General features: G+C 44.0%; 1 protein-coding gene across 2 annotated transcripts in view; it reads left to right on the top strand.

Annotated features, from left to right (window-relative positions):
- The window catches only part of MYO5A (myosin VA), a 91,207-nt gene that overhangs the window by 1,454 nt on the left and 70,905 nt on the right, over positions 1-18,848 (top strand). For both annotated transcript variants that reach the window (XM_072346017.1, XM_072346016.1), the window contains exons 2-3: positions 11,795-11,905; positions 13,359-13,530. In XM_072346017.1, the coding sequence (XP_072202118.1) occupies positions 11,795-11,905; positions 13,359-13,530 (283 nt within the window). The remainder of the gene's footprint in view (positions 1-11,794; positions 11,906-13,358; positions 13,531-18,848) is intronic.

Here is an 18,848-nt window from a genome sequence, read left to right as displayed (position 1 = left end):
TTCACATCTTTTCTGTGCTGACAGGCACAGCTGGGATTGTCATTCAGGACAGCTCCTTAAAGCACCACAACTTCCAGTGCAGCACCACACCCAGCACGTGGCGTTGGTGGCCGGTGTGCGTTGGGTGGGTGCTGGAGGAGGAGTGCATTTGCAGCACAGTCTTGGAGCAGCGTGCTGCCAACCGCCTGACCTTGCTCACGATCCACCATGCAGTGTGTGTGCTGGGTGTCACAGTGACCATGTAGCCAGCCTCGCTGCTCCACTTTGCTGGTAGTTAATCTGGATGCGTGAATCCAAGTTGGAGGTTTGGCAGAGCTAATTTCCCATCTCAAGGTATTTCTGTGTCAGTTCTGTATGGCCGGGTTCAACATATTTATTTATATACCAACTGTTTCATTCATTCACTTTGATCCCTGCTGCAACCCTCCCTTTCCAGTATCTTTCGAGTGAGCTCACCCAGTGTTGGTGACGGCAGCAGAAATGTCCCTTCTGAGCCTTCCAGGAAGCAGCATCCAGTCTCCCTGCAGACTGTAGGCGTGGATGAGCTGAGTTCAGCAGCTGGCCTTCACTTCTGATGGGAAATGGTTCTGTCTGAGGGTCTGTAGCATTGAGCTGACATAGGGAAGTGTCGGAGGGAACTGCATGGAACAAAAATCCACTCGTGCAGTTCACAGCATGGCGAGAGTGTCTTTCTTGCTTAGTGTGCTGTCTGCAGGCAGCTGCTTGGCTCTGAGGGCACAGCGTTACAATAGCTGGCCTCCCTCTTCAACGAGACTCATCGTTTAATCTCTGCAGAATTAAAGGAAGCATTTCTGCTATTGAAGTTGCTCATTGAGCAGGTTGGATTTGTTGAAGTCACAGAAGCATCCCATGTACACAAGATCTGGTTTTGGTGGTCTGTTCTTAATAGGATTAAAGAGATAAAAGCAAGAAGTGTCAGTAAAGCAAACCGTGGGCAGTGCAGCTGCTGAGGGCAGAGCGGCACAGGGCTGGTGGCCGCAGGGTGCACAGAAACCAGAACCCAGCGTGTGTGCATGGGACTCCCTGCAACTCAGACTTTGTGACTTGAGTTTGTGTTCCTGGAGCCGTGACACCTGTGTGTGTCTGGGTGCACGTGTCCGGACACTCCTCGTTGGGCTGTTTGGTTTGTATGCTGGAGGTGCGGAGGTTGTCTCTGGCCCAGTTGTGTGCTCACTCGAGTGCAGCAGTGTTTACTGCCGTGGCAGTCAGGCTTGACTCTGCAGCGTTTGTACGGTGGGACCAGGGCCAAGGAGCGGCAGGAGGACAGGCTGCTGCTGGTCAGTCGTGGTGGTGATGAACTCAAGCAGTGCTGTCTTCTGCTCTTCTCTGCAGCAGGGGAATTGTGTATTTTCCCTGAGAAACAGGTGGTTCTTGCTGCAGAGACTACAGTCTGCATCACAGTCATCCTGCATTTCTTGGGAATTTCCTTCGTGTCTGCAGCTTTCACTGTTTCCTCTTCTGTCAGTCTTTTGCTTATGCTGTTGCAATAGACTGTAGTGTTGCTCACGGTACACCATGGATGTCTATCTTTATCTTGGAGGGCGATGCTCCTAAGAATTTGAATGGTTTAAATCAGTACCAAAACTTTCAAGTAAGTGGGAATGTGTCCGAAGGTGCCCAAACTGTGCCGAACTGAAAGGCTCTTTGTGTAGAACTTCTTCCTCCCACTGGCTTCACATCTGAGCTACAGGATGGAGTCTGATGGGGTTGCTAAGGGCTCGTTTACCAACGCTAGCAGGAAGGCTTCCAAGGACGTTATGGGCAGAGCCCAGTGCCAGGGCCGAGCTTTGTGTTTGCCTTTGCTTGGGACTACATCATTTCCTCCGTGTTCTCAGAATGCCTTGGCTTCACTTAACCCTGGCTTTGCTTAACTCTGATCCTCCACAAAGCTTTATCTTTACTGGTGTGAGTAATCCTATTGCTTAATTTTGCACTTTGAAATAAGCCTGTACATCTGCAAGACTTTGACCGTCTATTTCCTCTTATTGCCGAGAAATAATTTTGTCATCATTTGCTTGCCCAGAATAGTAGGTGCTGGAAAACAAAGGGAAGCATATCATGGGGATGCTTGCCTGTCAAGTTCTTGGTGTTAAGCTCTGTGTACGCAGTACTGCACTGAGTTATGACCTGCCTCCTTAAAGCTCAGTTTGAACATTTAATAGCAAGAGCGGTATTTTCATGAGGAGCTTCCACATTCCGGGCTCCTCCCCGTCTTGGGGAGATAATAGGGCTGCCCATCTCCTCAGCATTGCCCTCTTGCTGCAGGCAGCGGCCCAACACGCAGTGCTGGGCAAGGTGGGCCATCTGAGCTCCCCAGTGCTGCATAACTGTTTTCTTTATTGACTTGTATTTGGTTTCTTTGTCCCATTAGTGGGGACAATAGCGAGTGCTGTTAGAGACAGTCTTTGAGTAACTGTGGCATGGAGCTACTCCAGGCTGGGGTAAAGCTTCTTAAAGTGTTAGGTGGAAAAGGAGATAAAAAGAAGATGAGCAGATATCAATGAGAGGTCACCGCAGTGATGGTAGGTCTGAGGGAACAATATCAGGACTGAGCTGGAGGACAAGCAGTCAAGATCATTCAGGTATGGTTGCCCATAAAGCTCTCAGGTTAATTCACTTCGAATAAAATCTGCCACCAGTAATTAACAGGATAATTGGCTTGCTGAGTTCACTTAGCTCAGAGGAGACAACAGAGATGGCTGAGAGCAGACTCTTCCAGGCTGCTTACGCTTTGGTGTGATGAGAGCCTTGTTCTTAAGATTAAATACAAAGGCTAAAGCAGCACTGCTTTAGAGCTCTTTTGTTATAGCAAGTAGTTAGCACAGAAGGAACATATGACTTGTGACTTGCCATGTAAAGTTTCGTAAGACTGCTGTGTGGTCAGATGCAAACTGCACGCTTCTAGCCTAGTTCCAAATATAGAAGAAGAGATACTTATTTGAGGCATTTGCATCCCCTTATGGACTTTTGTAAATGGCTGTGAAAAATCATGAAGTCTCGCTGCAGTTATTCGCAGTGCCTTTGAATTCCTCCGTTTGATTATCACAAGCTGAGAGAATTTTGCAGTTGCTCATTGACTGATGGGAGGACACTCTTTGTAGAGCTGGAGAGAGAAGCTAAAATATTATGGGTCAGCCTAACAATGAGGGAATTCATTGCCCCAGCATGGCGGGTCACACGTTACCCCGCAGACTGCATGGGTTATTCATACATATCTTTAAAGCAGATGACCTCAGCTGTTTTGCTGAGGGAACCAGTGAGATTCTCAAGTTGCCTTGTGAGCTACTGTGCAGCAGGACAAGAGAGACAGAAATATTTTCCATGGAGGTTAAGCCTATTCTGCCCAGAAAAGAAACACCAACTGCCTTGGAAAGTGCTGAAAATCTGTGTCACAAGAGATACAAGATGGAAATAGATGGTCTAGAATATATGTACATTAAAGTAAGTAGAATGTGGTTGTTTTGTTGGCTTTAACATTGGTGAAGACTGTCGATCTAGTCATATAAGAGCATATTAATAAGAGTTTAAAGTAAATAGAGCTTTGGTTTATGGTGTGGAGATATATAGGGAAGACTATTTTCAAACATCTCAGACAGTGAATTCTTTGTTTAGGATGTTGTCTACATTAGATGAATATGAGGAGTACTTGCAGAAGTTGTTCAGATCTGATGTCAGAGTGCATCTCTTTGTGCTAACAGTCGCATAGTGGAAATACAAGGGCAGCATAAATGATGTACGAACAGTCAGCTATCAGTGTTTGCAGAGCAAAGTAGTGGAATACGCCTTTTTCTAAGGCTAAGTATGGTGCAGAAATCTAAGTTGTGGTATAGGAGGGCTTTGATTCCTCTCTCCAGCACAGTCTCGTCTGATGGAGTTCCCCAGGCTGGCCGAGGCAGGCAGTGGTGCTGGCGGTACCAGGGTGTGCGTCTGCCCAGGAGCTTCCTTCAGGCTCTCCTGTGCAGGCAGAAATGCCTCAGTTCCCCTCTGAGCGCATCTCAGCCCCGCCGTGCCTTCTGGCCCCAGTTCTGCTTTCAGCTTCCCCAGCCCTGGTGGAGGACAGCTGCCAGATGTCACCCTGCCTGCTCTGTGCTGAAGCTTGTCGGGTTGCTCACACCATTTCTAGTTCCTCACTTGAGGACTTACTGTTAATTACCGATGGAAAGATGGTGAGACTAAATATGGCTTTGCTAATGGGCTCACTGACCTCAGGTTGTGTTACGGTGTTGCAGTGAGGCGTTGGTGGTGTAGACTGGGCTGTAATGGCTGAATTCTGCTCTGGGTGAGCTGAGTAAAACTGGTTTTCCCTGAGTAAATTGGGCCAAGGCAGCGAAATCTCTGCTTTATTATAATTGCATCTCAAGCTGGTGCTTCCGTACAGTTTAACAAAAAATGTTGTGCACTAACTGAACGCAGCGGCTTGCAGTCATTCATTTTGGGTTTTAGAACGGCCAGCAGGTATTTTACTTTTCACGCGACTTTTCTCAAGTGAAACCAGAAGGACTGTTTGGATTTGATCTCAACTTGATGAAAAAATGCTCAGAAAAGTATAGCTTTGCCTACTGTCGGTGTTTGTACCAAACGTTTTTCCTTCCATTTCTTGCTGTGTGGCTCACAGGTCAGTCAGCAGCTGTCTGCACTCTGGGTGCCTTACAGACCCAAATATTCACCTGTCTGTGCCGCTGTGTGCCAGGTGATCAGCTATGGCCATGCTGCTCTTCTCTCAATAACTCCTTGTCTCAAACTCTGGTGCTGCAGCACAGCACAGCTCAGTGCATCTGCCTGATCAATGCAAGCATTATTTGTGCTTCCTGTCTAGGCGAGTACTAGATACACCAAATAATCTCATCCCGGCAATGCAGATGGCTCTCTGCTGAAGCACTGACACAGACAAAAGACAACGCTTCCTCTCTTAGCACCAGTGAACCTAAAACGGGCATCCAGCTGCAGCCAGCACTGGCAGCTCCAGCTTCCTGAGGCACAGCTTGGGTTGTGTGGCGTGCTGCACGAATTGGTGTGGCCTGTTGTAGATGAGCTTTCCAGGAGCTTTGGGGAAAATCACTGAAAAATAAGAGTAAATCTGTGTATGAACTTGAGGAAATGAAACCGGTGTTACATAAAAATCAACATGTTAAAATCTGTAAGGGACATGATGGTCTTCTGTGGCCTGGAGACAGGTGTGACATCATGCAGCCTTTTCCTGATATTCCTTCTTCAATGCAACTTGTTTCATTAGCTTAATATTCAGAGGGTGGCTGTAGTTTTTCATTTGCCCTTATTTTTTTTGTGGCTGCTATTCTGTAACTCTCATAACATGTTTTTTAGGTTGAATGTTCTAGGAGGTATTTTAGTGCAGACTTGTAATTAACTTCTTTTTGAAATCCCCGGCATGTAATTCCTTGTTGGCCTTCATTTTGATGGCAGAAGTTGAGATGCAATGCACTGTGTACCTCTCTCTGTGGCCATGAACCAGAACTCAAGTTTTACCAGTGTCAGGGCTGCACTGTTTGCTGTTGCTTGGTTGGAGATGTGTCCCACTTCTCATCTGTGTTTTTTGATGAGATTATTGTGCTTATTCCCAAAGTTTGTTGTATGTTTGTTTGTGCCTCAATCAATGACCAAAATGTTCATCCTTCACTGGGAGCAGTGTGGCCGTACCGGGCTTCCAGTGTCTGCGTGGACACTGCAAAACAGGTTTTAGCTTTGTGTAACTGATAACCTTAATTAAATACTATCAGGAACATCATGTGGTCAGACTCAAAATGTACCGAGCAGGACTGCGTGTGACTTCCCTGAGCTGTGTGGTGGTGTTCAGCTGTCTGTGCTGCTGGCATCACAACTGAGTAATGCACAGACCAAGACTGCAGCAGCAGCAGCTGGCTTAAGATGGCAGCTGCTGGAGGATGGGCAGCCAGGTGTGGAAGGGAATAAACCAAAGGCCGGTAAATGCTGCTACTGCATGCAGCACTTTAGAGGGTTGTTTGAATGGGCAACAGTTTGATAGCTAATATGCTGTGTGATATAGTAATGACTAATTATAAACCAAGTCTGTCCCTATAACGTTAAAGAGAAGGTCAAGTACAATCAGTGTGAAATGTAGAAAGCAAAGCTTTTAAAGAGATAGATTTGCTATTTTTTGATAGATTTGGCAGTGCAAAATAAAGATTTTTCTGCTTTGATATCATTCCAAGTGTGTGGATTTCCAGGGGGATCATTTTGTCTGAACTTTTTCCGAAGGGTTGCTATAATCTGAGTGTCTAAATTTAAGAAACAAAGCTTTACATTTTTGTTTGGTGACCAGAATCGCCCATAGCAGCGTGCATTTGTTGCCTGGGTTTGGGCTTTAGCTTTTTTTCTGGCATTGCTTCAAAGTAATGATAAGTTTCATGTCAGTTGATGTAAGTTGAGTTTGTGTAAGTTGATGGACATTTCCCCAGTGTCTAACCAATGGTTTTAAATTGTACTGCAGTGGTTCCTCGTAGGATACTCACAGTTAAGGCCCGTTTGTACCTTGGACCAAAGACATGCTTGACAAAGTAGGAGTTGTTACCAGTGACCAAGTCCTAAATACAAAGCATACATTCAATAAATATTAAAAGAAAGACCTTTGGAAGCAGTTACCCTGTAGGGAAGGGCGCAGTGTCTTACATGCTTAACCCTGCATGCTGCAGGCATGGATCTGCCCCTCTGGTTCAGGCCTTCCCCCACCCTCCCCTCCCCTGGCACAGCTCCATGCCGTTCCCTCGGGCCCTGTCACTGCCCCAGACAGCAGAGCTCAGCGCTGCCCTCTGCTCCCTGTGAGGAGCTGCAGCCACCATAGGCCTCCCCTCATCTCCTGTGCTCTGGGCTGAGCAAACACAGGGACTCAGCCACTGCTCACACCATGCCCTCAGACCCATCTCCATCTCTGTAGCCCTCCTTTGGTGGCTGGAGCTGTGGCCGAATGGCACTGACTCCCTACTATGGTACGGCTGCTGGCTTGGGGTGGTTGTTTAGCGGAGAGGGAGATGCAGGCATAACACATTCACCTGTGCATATAGTTACGTATTCATGTGTCAGCTTTTATTTCCACCTGGAGCATCCTTCAGAAGAGCCTGCCGTGCTGGTTAGCTCTGCAGTGACACAGCCAAGCTGCTACCCTTGGTTTATACGCCCCAACTGTGATGTTTTTTCTTCAATTCATCTCTGCAGTGACTGTGGTGGTTAAACACACGGAGACCTCCGGCATTTATCAGCTTGTGGCTGTGCTGCTCTGTTCGTAGGAGTTCACTCTTTGTTTCCGCTCATTCTTGAGGAGTTGAACTGCTGTTCTGCTGCAGTATCATGTTTTAAGTACAGGTCTGTCTCTGCGTTTGACTTCTTCCATCACAGAGGTAACTCAGAGGCCTGGTTTGATGACTGAAACATTTGGTGGCGTTACTTGATGTTGTTTGTGACTTGTTTTCTACTTGTTTATCTCAGGATGAGTTTGTAAGTCACTCCCTGGGTGTGTATTAATAGTCACAGTGCAGCTGCCTGCAGGCCCCAGACCTCCCATCTGCTGTTCTGGTCCCAGGGGTGCCGTGTTGTCCCAGGGCTCTATGGGACGTTGTTTTTCCATCCCTTTCCTAGTTCTGCTTATGTAACCATTAAAGATGATGTCAACGTATGGAGTTCAGTGAAAGCTATATGTAAGAGCATCTTGGGATGTCAGTGCAATTGGTCCTATAGGAGGAAGTCTTGGATTATTTAAGCTCAAAGTCACATCTTAGAGTTCAGCATTTTGAGATTGGCCTTAAAATACATTGCACCACTGTTAGCAGAGGGAGCTTCTGGTCAGAATGATTCCTCCAGACACTGGAGTTTACCAGTTTAGCAGTCCTTGCTTATTTGGAAGGGCTGGCTATTCAGAGCATTACAAACAAGGCACCAGTGAGACCTGACCTTCTGTTTCATTTAATTTACTGAGCCTGTAACGATATAGAAGTAAAGTCCAATAAAAATAAAGAACTCTTTTCCTTATTTACTATCATAACCATGTGAGAGTAATGAGGTCTGATTTCCTAGCCATAAGGCAACAAAGAGGTGTTAAATGCTGGACTGCTTGTTCTCTGTGCAAGCCTGCAATGAGAGCTGCAGAAGTTTCAGGCAGAAGTATTTAGCTGAATTCTCTTCCATTGACCCTTAAAAAATATGCAAAATGTTTTAGATGCAAAAGAAAATTGATTGCATATTAGTCAAGATATCTGCAGAGTTCAGCAGTTCTAAGAAACTCAGATATTAATAACAACTAGAAAGTTTGGGGTAGCATGGGGAGAGAAATTTTTCTTCCTGAGTTAGAGATTTATGTGGTAGGCCTATAGTCTTCCTATTAGAAAAACAGCTTATGTGAGATTATTTGTCGTATAAGGCATTAATACAAATGGTCACAGATGTTCTCCCCACTATGTATCATAGTAATGTCTTTTTAAACTAATACATAATAAATATTAGGTCTTAAACTGTACAAGAGGTATAGAAATGGCTGTTGCTGAGCAACAAGACAGAAAATACCTTCCATGTCAGAAGAATGCTAAGAAAATGTTAAGAAAATCAATAATTTTTGTTGTGTTTCTCCTGGAAAGTTAACGATGCCTTTCCCTCAGGTCATCACAAGAATTTAGAGGAGTTGCTCAGAAATTTTGCATCCTGCTTGTCACAGAAGTGAGGTCTTTGGTTACTTTCTGATCCTTCCTGGTAACTTGCAATTTCTCTAAAAGGACAGTAAAGTCTTCATACTGTAACCAGCAGCAGTGCTTTGTTGCTGGAGGTGCAGTGCTTCCTCAGGACTGAGTCTGTATGGGAGCCCTGCAAAAAATCATTCTGGTTTCAGCACTGGGAGAACTGGGACCTGCTGCCGCCTCCGGTGTTACCAATCAGGATCTCTGCATGGGATCTAGGCTGGTCAAGTTAAGACTTGTGTTTAAGCCTGTTACTCACCTGGACATGCATCTGCTTGTGTTATTAGTACAAAAGAGAAAGTGTTTCTAAGCGCTTTTAAGTTCAGGATTGCCACCCGTGGTGTTGGCATTGTGAGATCTTTGTAAGGGAGAATATGGGCTGAAAGCTAATTATTCCAGTAGCATGCATTGATGTTTTCAGAGCAATCCTACCCAACGAAATTGCACAGATCAGGAAATCCTATTCTAATATGTAAGCATCTTGCATAGCTCAGCTGTTTCACCCAGCCTTTCACAGCTTTTGGGCTGCCTTGTAGCTGTGCCTTGCTAACAGGCACTTTTCCTTTTCCAGCCATAGTGATGCAGACTGTTCTCTCCAGGTGTCCATGCTCAGAGTTAGCAACAGGCTCATGCTGCACGAGTTTGGTCTAGGTTGGACTGTTGCTATCCCATCAGCTTCCTCAGCTCGTGCTGCCAGTATCTCTTTGATCCAGGCATTAACAAACTGCTTTATTCATACCCAAAAATAAGGTCATTTGTGAAGCAGAGAAGTAATGTCTGTCATAAGTTTTTCATGATAAGCACCTGGAAGGCTGTGAGTTTTAAGACTGTCTGTAAAAGAGAAACATGGTCATCTTTGCTAAAGTGAAAGCCATAGGAGCTCAAGTAAAAGGTTAGGTCTTAGGTGCTAGGGACAGCTTTGTTGGGCTGAAATTTCCTGTTTGGTTTTGTTAGGGTATAGATCACCTTGTGAAGTCTTTCAGTGCATCTCAGAAGAGCTGCTGTGCTGGACAAATAGCTGCATCTCCTGCAGTAATTGTGGTTATGCAATGGAAGTGGAAAACCAACTGCTGAAGCCAAAGCTGGGCTGCTTGCATTTCTAATTCTGTTCTGTCAGCAATGTCAGTTTGTGCTTCAAGAGGTTAATATCTCAGAAGAGAAGCTTTCTGAGTCATATGGTCTCATTTGATAGATAATTGTTATAGTCTGCTGATTTCTTCATGTGATCTAAGATGAAATCATGAGGTATTACCGAGCGCTGCAATTTTCTATTATACTTTCTTATTACATGAAATTCTGGTAATACAGTGAAATTTCTGACCCGCCAGTGAGAAGTGAATACGTTGCTCTGTCTTTTCATCAGGGTCATCCTATCCATAGCCCTGCACACTGCCTCACAGCACTTGTCCTTCCAGCATAGAGCACCGTGCTTTTGTCCGTCCGCGTGGCTGTGCAGGCGATGATGTTTGACGTCACTGCTGAGGCTGGAAGAGTCTAGGCAAGAAATGTAATTTTGACATAACCCTTTACATGTATTCAGTTATTTCTCTTGAATTCATGGCTATCTCATCAGTGTGCCTTCTATTCACCCTGATCAGTTTAGAGTCAGCTACAGCTGTATTTCTCTGAAACGTCATTCACTGCTTTCCCTTGAGTCAGTCTGTTATTTCCCTATCAACGTTTTCATCCTGGTTCACTGAGCACAATTTCAGTGAAGTTAATCTGATTCTTGCTGTCACTTTTACTGCAATTTCAGTGTTATTTTTGGGTAGAATTTCCTACCCCTTTGTAGAAGGTTGATTTGTAATTCATTGTCTCTAGAAGTTTATTGTGTTGGTCTTATTTTAATGTAGGCATAAGCTTGTTTTTGTATAGTAGTCAATAAGGGTGAATATTAGGCATACCAGAGCAAGGCACTGCCCAGATGACCTCGGTCCTGTTTCCACCAGTGACAGTTCTTTGCTTTCTGCTCAGGCTCGGAGCGCACGGAAGACGTTATGACAGTGGAATTTTACCATCAACTGATTATGCAAAAGATAGAATGAAAATCTGATTTGGCAAACCATTCTGCTAAGTTAGTGAGGTGAGAATGCTGGGAAATGATTCACTGCTTCTGATTAGGACTATCTCTCTCTTTACTCCTACTTACTCTTTTTACCAGGTGTTTCTTTGGCAGGGGTTTAAGGCAAGGCAGTGATGGTAGATCTTAGTGCTCTTAGGATGACTTTAGTATCTGTGAGGCTATGTCATGTGGAAGATTCAGCTGTCTCTAGTAACCCAGTTTCTATGGTGATCTGTTTTCTGCTTTCTCCTTCCTTTCTGCAGACAGTAGAAAATGTACAGTTTCAGTTGAATAAATTAGAGGTGCCTATTTCATTCTGGCATAGATCACATAATTAGAAACTGCTGTGCAACATTTGCTGCCTGAAGTTAACTTTGTGTCTTACAAGACTGCTGCCTTTCTAACACTGGAAACAGTGTGTGACCAGCCTGCTGGCCCTTCTGTCCTGACCGTATGTATAGCTTACCTCTTGTGTGTTACCTTTTATTTGTGGGTTCCCATCAGAAACATTGTAGACGAGAAACTACCGCTTTAGCTGAGGGAAGAAAAAGTCATAAAAATTGGACCAAGTGTAGTCCATAAGCATTTTGTCTTCAGCGGTGACTGATAAGGTGATGTCTTTGTGTTAAACTGACAGATTTCCTCAGGCTCTGGGGAATAGTCGTTGCTATTTGTGTGGTTTCTATGGGCTCAGTAGAGGCGACACGGTAGGCTTAGGATGTACCTAAGGGCGAGGGGGAAATCTGTCCCAACTCAGAAACACTGTGACAAATACCAGCACTGAAGTGACAGCACTGACTCTGTTGTGAAAAGGAGTGATTTGCAAATGAAATGCATTGGGTTCAGCCACTGTGTACTTCAAACGTGATGTCAAAACCTGGTAACTGAAAGGGCATCTATAAACAGATGTATTAAAAAAGGAAAAAATGGAAGTTTTTTGTGTCATATATGTTGATGGGTTAATGATATTGCTTCAAGAAGTCACCGATCTTTTGCTGTTGTTTTCATGTTGCAGTATGCCAGGGTTTGGATCCCTGACCCAGAGGAGGTCTGGAAGTCAGCAGAACTTCTGAAAGATTACAAACCTGGAGATAAAGTTCTTCAGCTTCGACTTGAAGATGGCAAGGTAGGTCTGCATGTTAAATCCTGACTGATTGTTCTTGGGAGACTGATGTATCTAACACACAAAGATAAGTTGCAAAACTATAGCCCTGTTTTAATATGTGCTATTATTCTTGACCACAGAATTTGAGTATTACTTTTTGTGTGATTAATTATGTTTATTTACAGAATTCCATTTTGCCTGATTTTTTTTAAACTAAGATAACAAAAATGTTGGTTATGTCCAGCTGCCTGTATTATTCGGTTATATATATGTATCTTTTTCTGCTTATACTGTTAAAGCTATAACCCTGGCTGATATTCCAGGGGGCCACAAGAATAGCATTGCAGAAAGAAATGGTGACTTTCACATTGAGCATATCCATGAGAAAGTTAGTATCAATAGGATGGGGCAAGGATTAAAAGCATTGCCAGAATGGCGTGGTATGCTGTGGAGAAAGGATGGCATCTCACTGAAAAGATCACGTCCTTGCAGTGAGGGCTTGTTTATATTTTCTTATGCCATTTAAATGGTTATTTAATGTCACTGTATGATGGAAGTGGTCCTTCAGGATTTCTCATGGAGAATAAAGATCTCCTGCAGTAGTTCAAGGATTTATTTTTAACTTATTTTCTTCGTACGAGTGGGCAGCTTGCATGCTGTTTTCAGATGGAGGTCTACATAGCAATTAAGTAAAATGAGCAGATCATATGTGTAGAATAGGTCCTAAGTTAAAACACTTTAACTGAATGAATTTCATTCTTTGACTCACTCACATCTCTGATATGGCAAACTGAGCACAGCTTTTTCAATCAGACAAGGTCTGTTTTGCTCCACCCTCCACATTCCAGACTGTGCAGTGATGCTGCACTCTTGTGCACTGAATGTAGTAAAATGCAGATGTTTGCCAGTTGAGACACATTGTGCTGGGACAAGAGAATGTCAGGTAAATAGAGTATTGTTTCCTCCAGAGGAATTAAAACATCTACATTAGGGCTTAATTTGCATAAATCTGTGTGAATTATAAGTAGCATTTTCTTCAGTTTGTGTGCTGATAGCATTCTTGTGCTTGCCAGCTTTCTTGTGTGATGTTATTGTATATAGGGCTGGCTGCAGACTGATGGGAAATTATTTCCTTTGTCCTGCTCAAGAGGAAAATAATATGAAAAACTAATTAGATTTGTGATAAAACACATTTCAGTTTATTTAATAAAAAAGATTTGTCAGCAAAAGCAAGGCATTTGTTTAAGTAATAGTTTAAAAGGATGAAATACATTTATTATTGCCCACTGCATGTAGAAAACCCCTTTGGGAATTTTTTAATGATACTTTTGGAGAACCCAAATCACCAGACAATGTAAATGTTGTCTTGGTTTTTATACCTTGTGAATCTTTTGCTGGGAAGAATGGTGAGAGGGGTTGAACGAAGGGATCTGAACATCAGTTCTTTCAGCACTTGCTTCTATTTGATTTTCAGGACCTAGAATATTGCCTCGATCCGAAGACTAAGGAACTTCCCCCTTTGCGAAACCCTGATATCCTTGTTGGTGAAAATGACCTCACTGCGCTCAGTTATCTCCACGAACCTGCTGTTCTACACAACCTCAAAGTTCGATTTATAGACTCTAAACTCATTTATACCTATTGTGGCAAGTACTGTTTTTCTATCCTGTAATCTTCACAGAGACTGCAGTAGACAGGAAAAATTTATTACTGATTTTTATACTTTTAACATAATGGTAGGGTAGGTTGGGCTGTTCTTGTGGAAGTCCCTGTGTTTGTGGTCAGTAAGTGCATCAAGTAGGCTTGAAATTATTAAGGCTCGAAGAAAATTGACTTCACTTTATGTTCCTCTAGCTTCCCAGTGGGCTCTGTTTATAAAATTTGTATTCAACAATTTTAGCCATGGGATTCCTTGCTGACTGTTGTTCCTTTAGGCACGCGTAGGTAGGCATTGGCTGGAGGAGAGCTTCACACACTGCGGATGTAGGAGGCTAGCCTTGCTGTTTGATGGATTTATTGCTTCCTGCCTTTGATTGCCTGCATCTGTATTGAGCTGCCGTATCTTTGTGCTGAAGATACCCCTTTATTTTCCTTTTTGTTTTTTTCCAGTCAGTGGAACTATGAGAGTGCGTTTGTAACTGTGTGTGAGCCAGTGCTTGTCCATTCACAATCATCAACAGTGTGGATTTTAAAAATACTTTTTAGCTCACAGTGGACGTTTCCTAAAGCCGTAATTGCCTGTAACATTTTCATACAGCCAAACGATGGGGAAGTTACTTTAACACACTTCATTGTAGGTACAAAATTGTAGCTAAGTTTTAAGGACACACTGAGATAGTTTAGGCTTAATGCTTTTGGGCTCATGTGCATGTGTTTCTTTTAAACTTTAGTTTTAATACAAAATACTATTTTAACTTTCTAATGTAACCTTTCATTATAAACAGTCTGTTAACTTTTCAAGTATTTCTTTAGTTTGTCTATGTTTTGGACACTGTGCTATTGCATAAGGAACAGAAGGAACAGTTCAAGTCATTAGGCTCTTGTTTGTTGGCTGGGTGGGTTTTTATTTTTTGTTTTGTTGGGTTTTTTTAACATTTAGGTCTGAGTAAAAGAAAATCTGACGTGATGATGTGATTCCTGGAAATCAAGTGCTAAAAATGTCTTTCTTGTGATTGTCTGATTAAAACAAAGGCACATTCTTTCAGTACATGTAGTCAGATAACTATTTGTGTATTTAGCAGAGCTCAGTTTATGCCAGCAGAAATCACGCCCCATGATTTCTTTTTCAATACACAATTTAACTTTGTTTCTAATCAGATGTTTGTAGGACAGTTCCAGTTGTTACTGCACGCCAGAGGTTATTGAGCCCCCTCCGTGTTGCCATATATTAGACTTGCTATTTATGATTTCATTGTGCTTTGCACTATTTGCATCCTGTAGAGTAGGCTTTCACAAGGCTGGTGGTGTCATGTTGCAGGATGGCCCTTGTCAGATAGAAGCAAATCGTGGCTGCTGGTATCTGAAGTAGAAATTTCTGTTTTGCATTGCAAGGCCTTGTCCTGTCCTGATTTGCAGGTAGAGTTTTTCATGTGTCAGACTTCCCTGATCAGGGCATTCTTATACCTCCACCATGGTGAGGGATGTGGAGAACGAAGGCAAGCAGCATGTTAGGCACTTCATGATGGCCAGAGCAAAAGCATTAGAGTTGTGCCACATTCTGCTCATACCAGCAATGAGAGCACATCTGTTTCCAGTCCTGCTCTGAGCAGTGTCCAGACCATGAGGGCCTGAGTCTGACTTTGCCTCCCTCTGCTTGCAGGCAGCCTTCATTCCCATAGATGTGGGAGATGATGCATACCTACATCTCATGCTGTCGCACAGTTAGAGTGTGACCTCAGGCACCGGATGGTTTAGGCTAGAAAGGACCTCTGGAAGTCTTCCAGGAAGCTCCCTTCTTACAAACAGATCTGACGAGACTGGGTTGCTTAGGGCTTTGACCAAGGAAACCACAACCATTCTGGGCAGAATTTCTTGGCTCCCCCATCTTGGACATAGCCTGTATTTCTGTCCCTAGTGCCCCCATGGCAAAGCTCCTGATGGGGGAGTGTTCAGTGAAAGGGCTTTTGTGTAACCGGAGTCTTACGGCCCGACCCTGTAAATAGTTTCCAGTTTATGAGTGTAGTGTCTGCAAGTACAGCCATGCCTGTCCTGTGAGACAGTATGCCGGGTTTGTGTTTTGTTTGCTTGTAAACAGGGGTTATGTTTAGTGTTCTGTAAGGGGCTTTCTAAGAGAGTGTGTCTTCTGGTTTTGTTTTGCTGCTTGAGAAGACAGATTGTTTTATGTTTGTCCTAGTGCTGCTTTAGTTGCAGGTTTGGCTGATGTTACACAGTTTCTCCTAGGTCTAGAAGGCTTTTAGCAGCTTATGGAATTCATTGATTCAGGATTGCTGAGCTTGAGCCCTTTTGCTTCCCAGTACTAAGTGAGGCTTCTGTGAAATGCATGGTGTGTGAATTAGAAATACGTGGACTGTGCACTGTGGCAGTTTCAGCTGGTCGCAGTGCAGGTGAGTGAGTTCTTACACCAACTGGGGTACTGAAGAGTACAATGTGCTCTGCAATTGTTGTCTTGGGTGGTAGGCATATATACATTACAGTGTAAACCAGGTAAAATAGAGCTAGTGTGTTAGCCTTTAAAAACCTGGTCCTTTGGCTAAGGACATTCACTTTCCAAATCACTATCAGTTTCTGTCCCGAGTATGTGTTATTTGCCCTTTTCAAATGATTATTGTCTTAGAGTTCTGCCCGTGGAAGGAATTGTGTGTGCCTCCTTATTCTGGTTCAGACATTACCAGGTTAGGTTAAATACTCGGTGAAGGTGATTTGAGCTAACCCAGTTGATTTAGCCAGAAGGAGATTAGAAAACACTTTAATCCACCAGGAGAATTATGGTAACACTCTCCTCAACCAGCAGAACCAGCAGATTGTGAATGGATGGATTTCTGTGGTCCTAGAAATTAATTCAATTATTCTTTTCTTAGTGTAATAGGTTGAATGAATATTAAATTCCTTACAATTTCACTTTGAGGTAACCCAGACTTTTAAACTGAAGAACTCCTGATTTTTAATTTCAAGGCAGCCTGTCAACCAGAAATCCAGAGCTGATTTATTGTTTTGTTTTGCTGTTGAGAATATGGAATGATGAGTTCGAGATGGAAGCTGAAAGGTTATAAGGAAAAAATATATGGACAACCTGCTATGACTGTGATCAAAACTCAGTAAATATTCCTCGTTAGTTCTGATATATAAATACTGCCTGTTACGAAGGACAGAAAACTAACAAGTTAATAAAGTGTTTGCATTAGTATCTAGTTTATCCACATATGGATGAATACATTCAAAATGAAGGAATCGGCCTCATTTACTTTGGATGTATGTAAGAAGAATGGCAGAAAGTAACAAGAAGTAATATAATAAGATTTCATGTAACTGCAGGAATGAAAGCACACACAGTGTGGGAAGGGCCACGATATTTCTTATAAAAACAGCAATACCATTCAGTGGAGGTAAAAATAAGTTATATATGAATAATTCAGAATTATTATCCTGGGAGGTAAACTGCTTTAAAAGTTTCCATAGAAAGCACATAATTCCTGTCTTGCTTGCTTTGGTTATTTCCAGATGGCAGTAACTTGTTGATTTTGCAAGCCACTACTGCAATTAAGTGCTTTAATGTGTTGGAGACTTGTCATGGGGCTGCAGTTTTGAATTCAAGGGTTTGTTTTTGCCAGTGCAGACATAAGCAGGAGGGAATTGTCTGAAGTTTTGCCCGGCTTTTTTAATGTCTGTTTGAATACACATGTAAGCTTGGGAGGATTTAGGAGCCCATCCATCACAGCCTCAGTGCCAGAGGCTGTTGGCACCTGGCCTGTTGGCATGGGGCGGGCTGGGTTGTCTAACATGTCTCTTTCTCCATGACAAGTCATGGAGTGATAGGGTCATAGAAGCATTCGAGTTGGAAAGGAGCATTAAAGGTCACCTAGCCTACCTTCCCTACAATGAACAGTCCCACAAGGTCTCCTCGGTTGCCACTGTGCCATGCACACTTTGGTAATAGCAGCACTGCACAGAAGTGCTGACAGACATTGGCTGTGTGGTGTGAGTGTTGGAACAAGTGCTGGTGAATTAGCAGACTTGGCTAATTAGCTGAACGAGGCACATGCGTCCGCTCTCATGGGAGCATTGCTGCAGAGAGCCTCATCCGGCCCTCAGCGCCTGAGCTAAACCTGCAGTTCCTGCTGCTGCAGAGCCAGCTTAGTGGCTTGGACTGAGCCCAGGTAAAATGCAGTTGCTCCTCATCGCTGTGCCTGGCAGTAGCTCGTTATTGGTGAAATCAGTAATCGTAGCGTGGGTTATGTCCAGTGCTGAAGCAGACCTGTGAATCCTGAGGCCATGCCACTCCACACATGCCACTGAGGTATGCTGAGAAGAAAGGATTGAGTGTTCCAGTGTGCAGGCAGATCCCTATGGACCATCAGGGTCCAGAGGTGCTTCCCAGTTGTTTATACAGCAGAATTTCCCAGCATTCCCATCGGCAGCATCACCAGGGCCTTGGAACACCACTGCTTCCCAGTGTTTGCCCTTACAGCCATCATTCGTAGCCTCTCTGATGTCCCAGACTGAGCTCACCTGACTTTGATTTGCAGCCTGTCCTGATCCTTCACACACGCTGCCATCTTTGTGCTGCAGGCATGTTAGGGATGTTAGATCTGTCTGTGGCAGCCCAGGCTGCAGATGCAGGTTTGGTGGCTGCTGGGCTGGCTGCCTGCTGCTCTCCTGCCCCACACTGATTCTATGAAGCCCAGGGATGTGGCTGGTCGTACCAGGAGCAGCCCTGAGCACCTTGGGTTGCTTGCAGGCCCTGCTCCAACCCACAGCTCTGACTGCTGCTGCTGACTTACACCCCCAGCTGCTGACTCCCAGTGTAGCTGATGGGCACTGCTGCGTGTGTCAGCACCCAGCTCCTGTATTCCTGCACCCCTTTTATTTTTTGGCTCGTCATTACAGCGTTACACTTGGCACACATTTTTACAGCAACTTCTAACTTGAGTTACTGAGTCATCTGGGTGAAGTCACTTGGTGGAAAAACACTGGTAGGGGTTGGATAGGCGTGCCCAGACCTGTAACTGGCATTATATTTGAGGAAATAAATCAAGGTTTCTCCGGTCTCTTTTTGCAAAGCGTTCTATCACTGTTCAGTGTTTTTGCTGTGGTTGGTGCTTCATTTATAAATACATGACAGGATTTAAAAATGGGATGATACTCCCAGCAGCAGAGGCGGATTACAGATGCTTTCACTTCCCTTCCCTTCTCCCAGCTCTGCATGGAAAGTTCCTGAGATAGAAATCACAGCACTGCTGTGCACGGAGCAGAGTGCTGGGAGCCCTGAGGAGGTGTGGGCCTGTGT

This window comes from Excalfactoria chinensis, chromosome 10 (assembly GCF_039878825.1).
Source record: "Excalfactoria chinensis isolate bCotChi1 chromosome 10, bCotChi1.hap2, whole genome shotgun sequence".
Classification (NCBI taxonomy): domain Eukaryota; kingdom Metazoa; phylum Chordata; class Aves; order Galliformes; family Phasianidae; genus Excalfactoria; species Excalfactoria chinensis.
The sequence above is the reverse complement of the archived record's forward strand: the minus strand, read 5'-3'. Positions and strand labels throughout refer to the sequence as shown.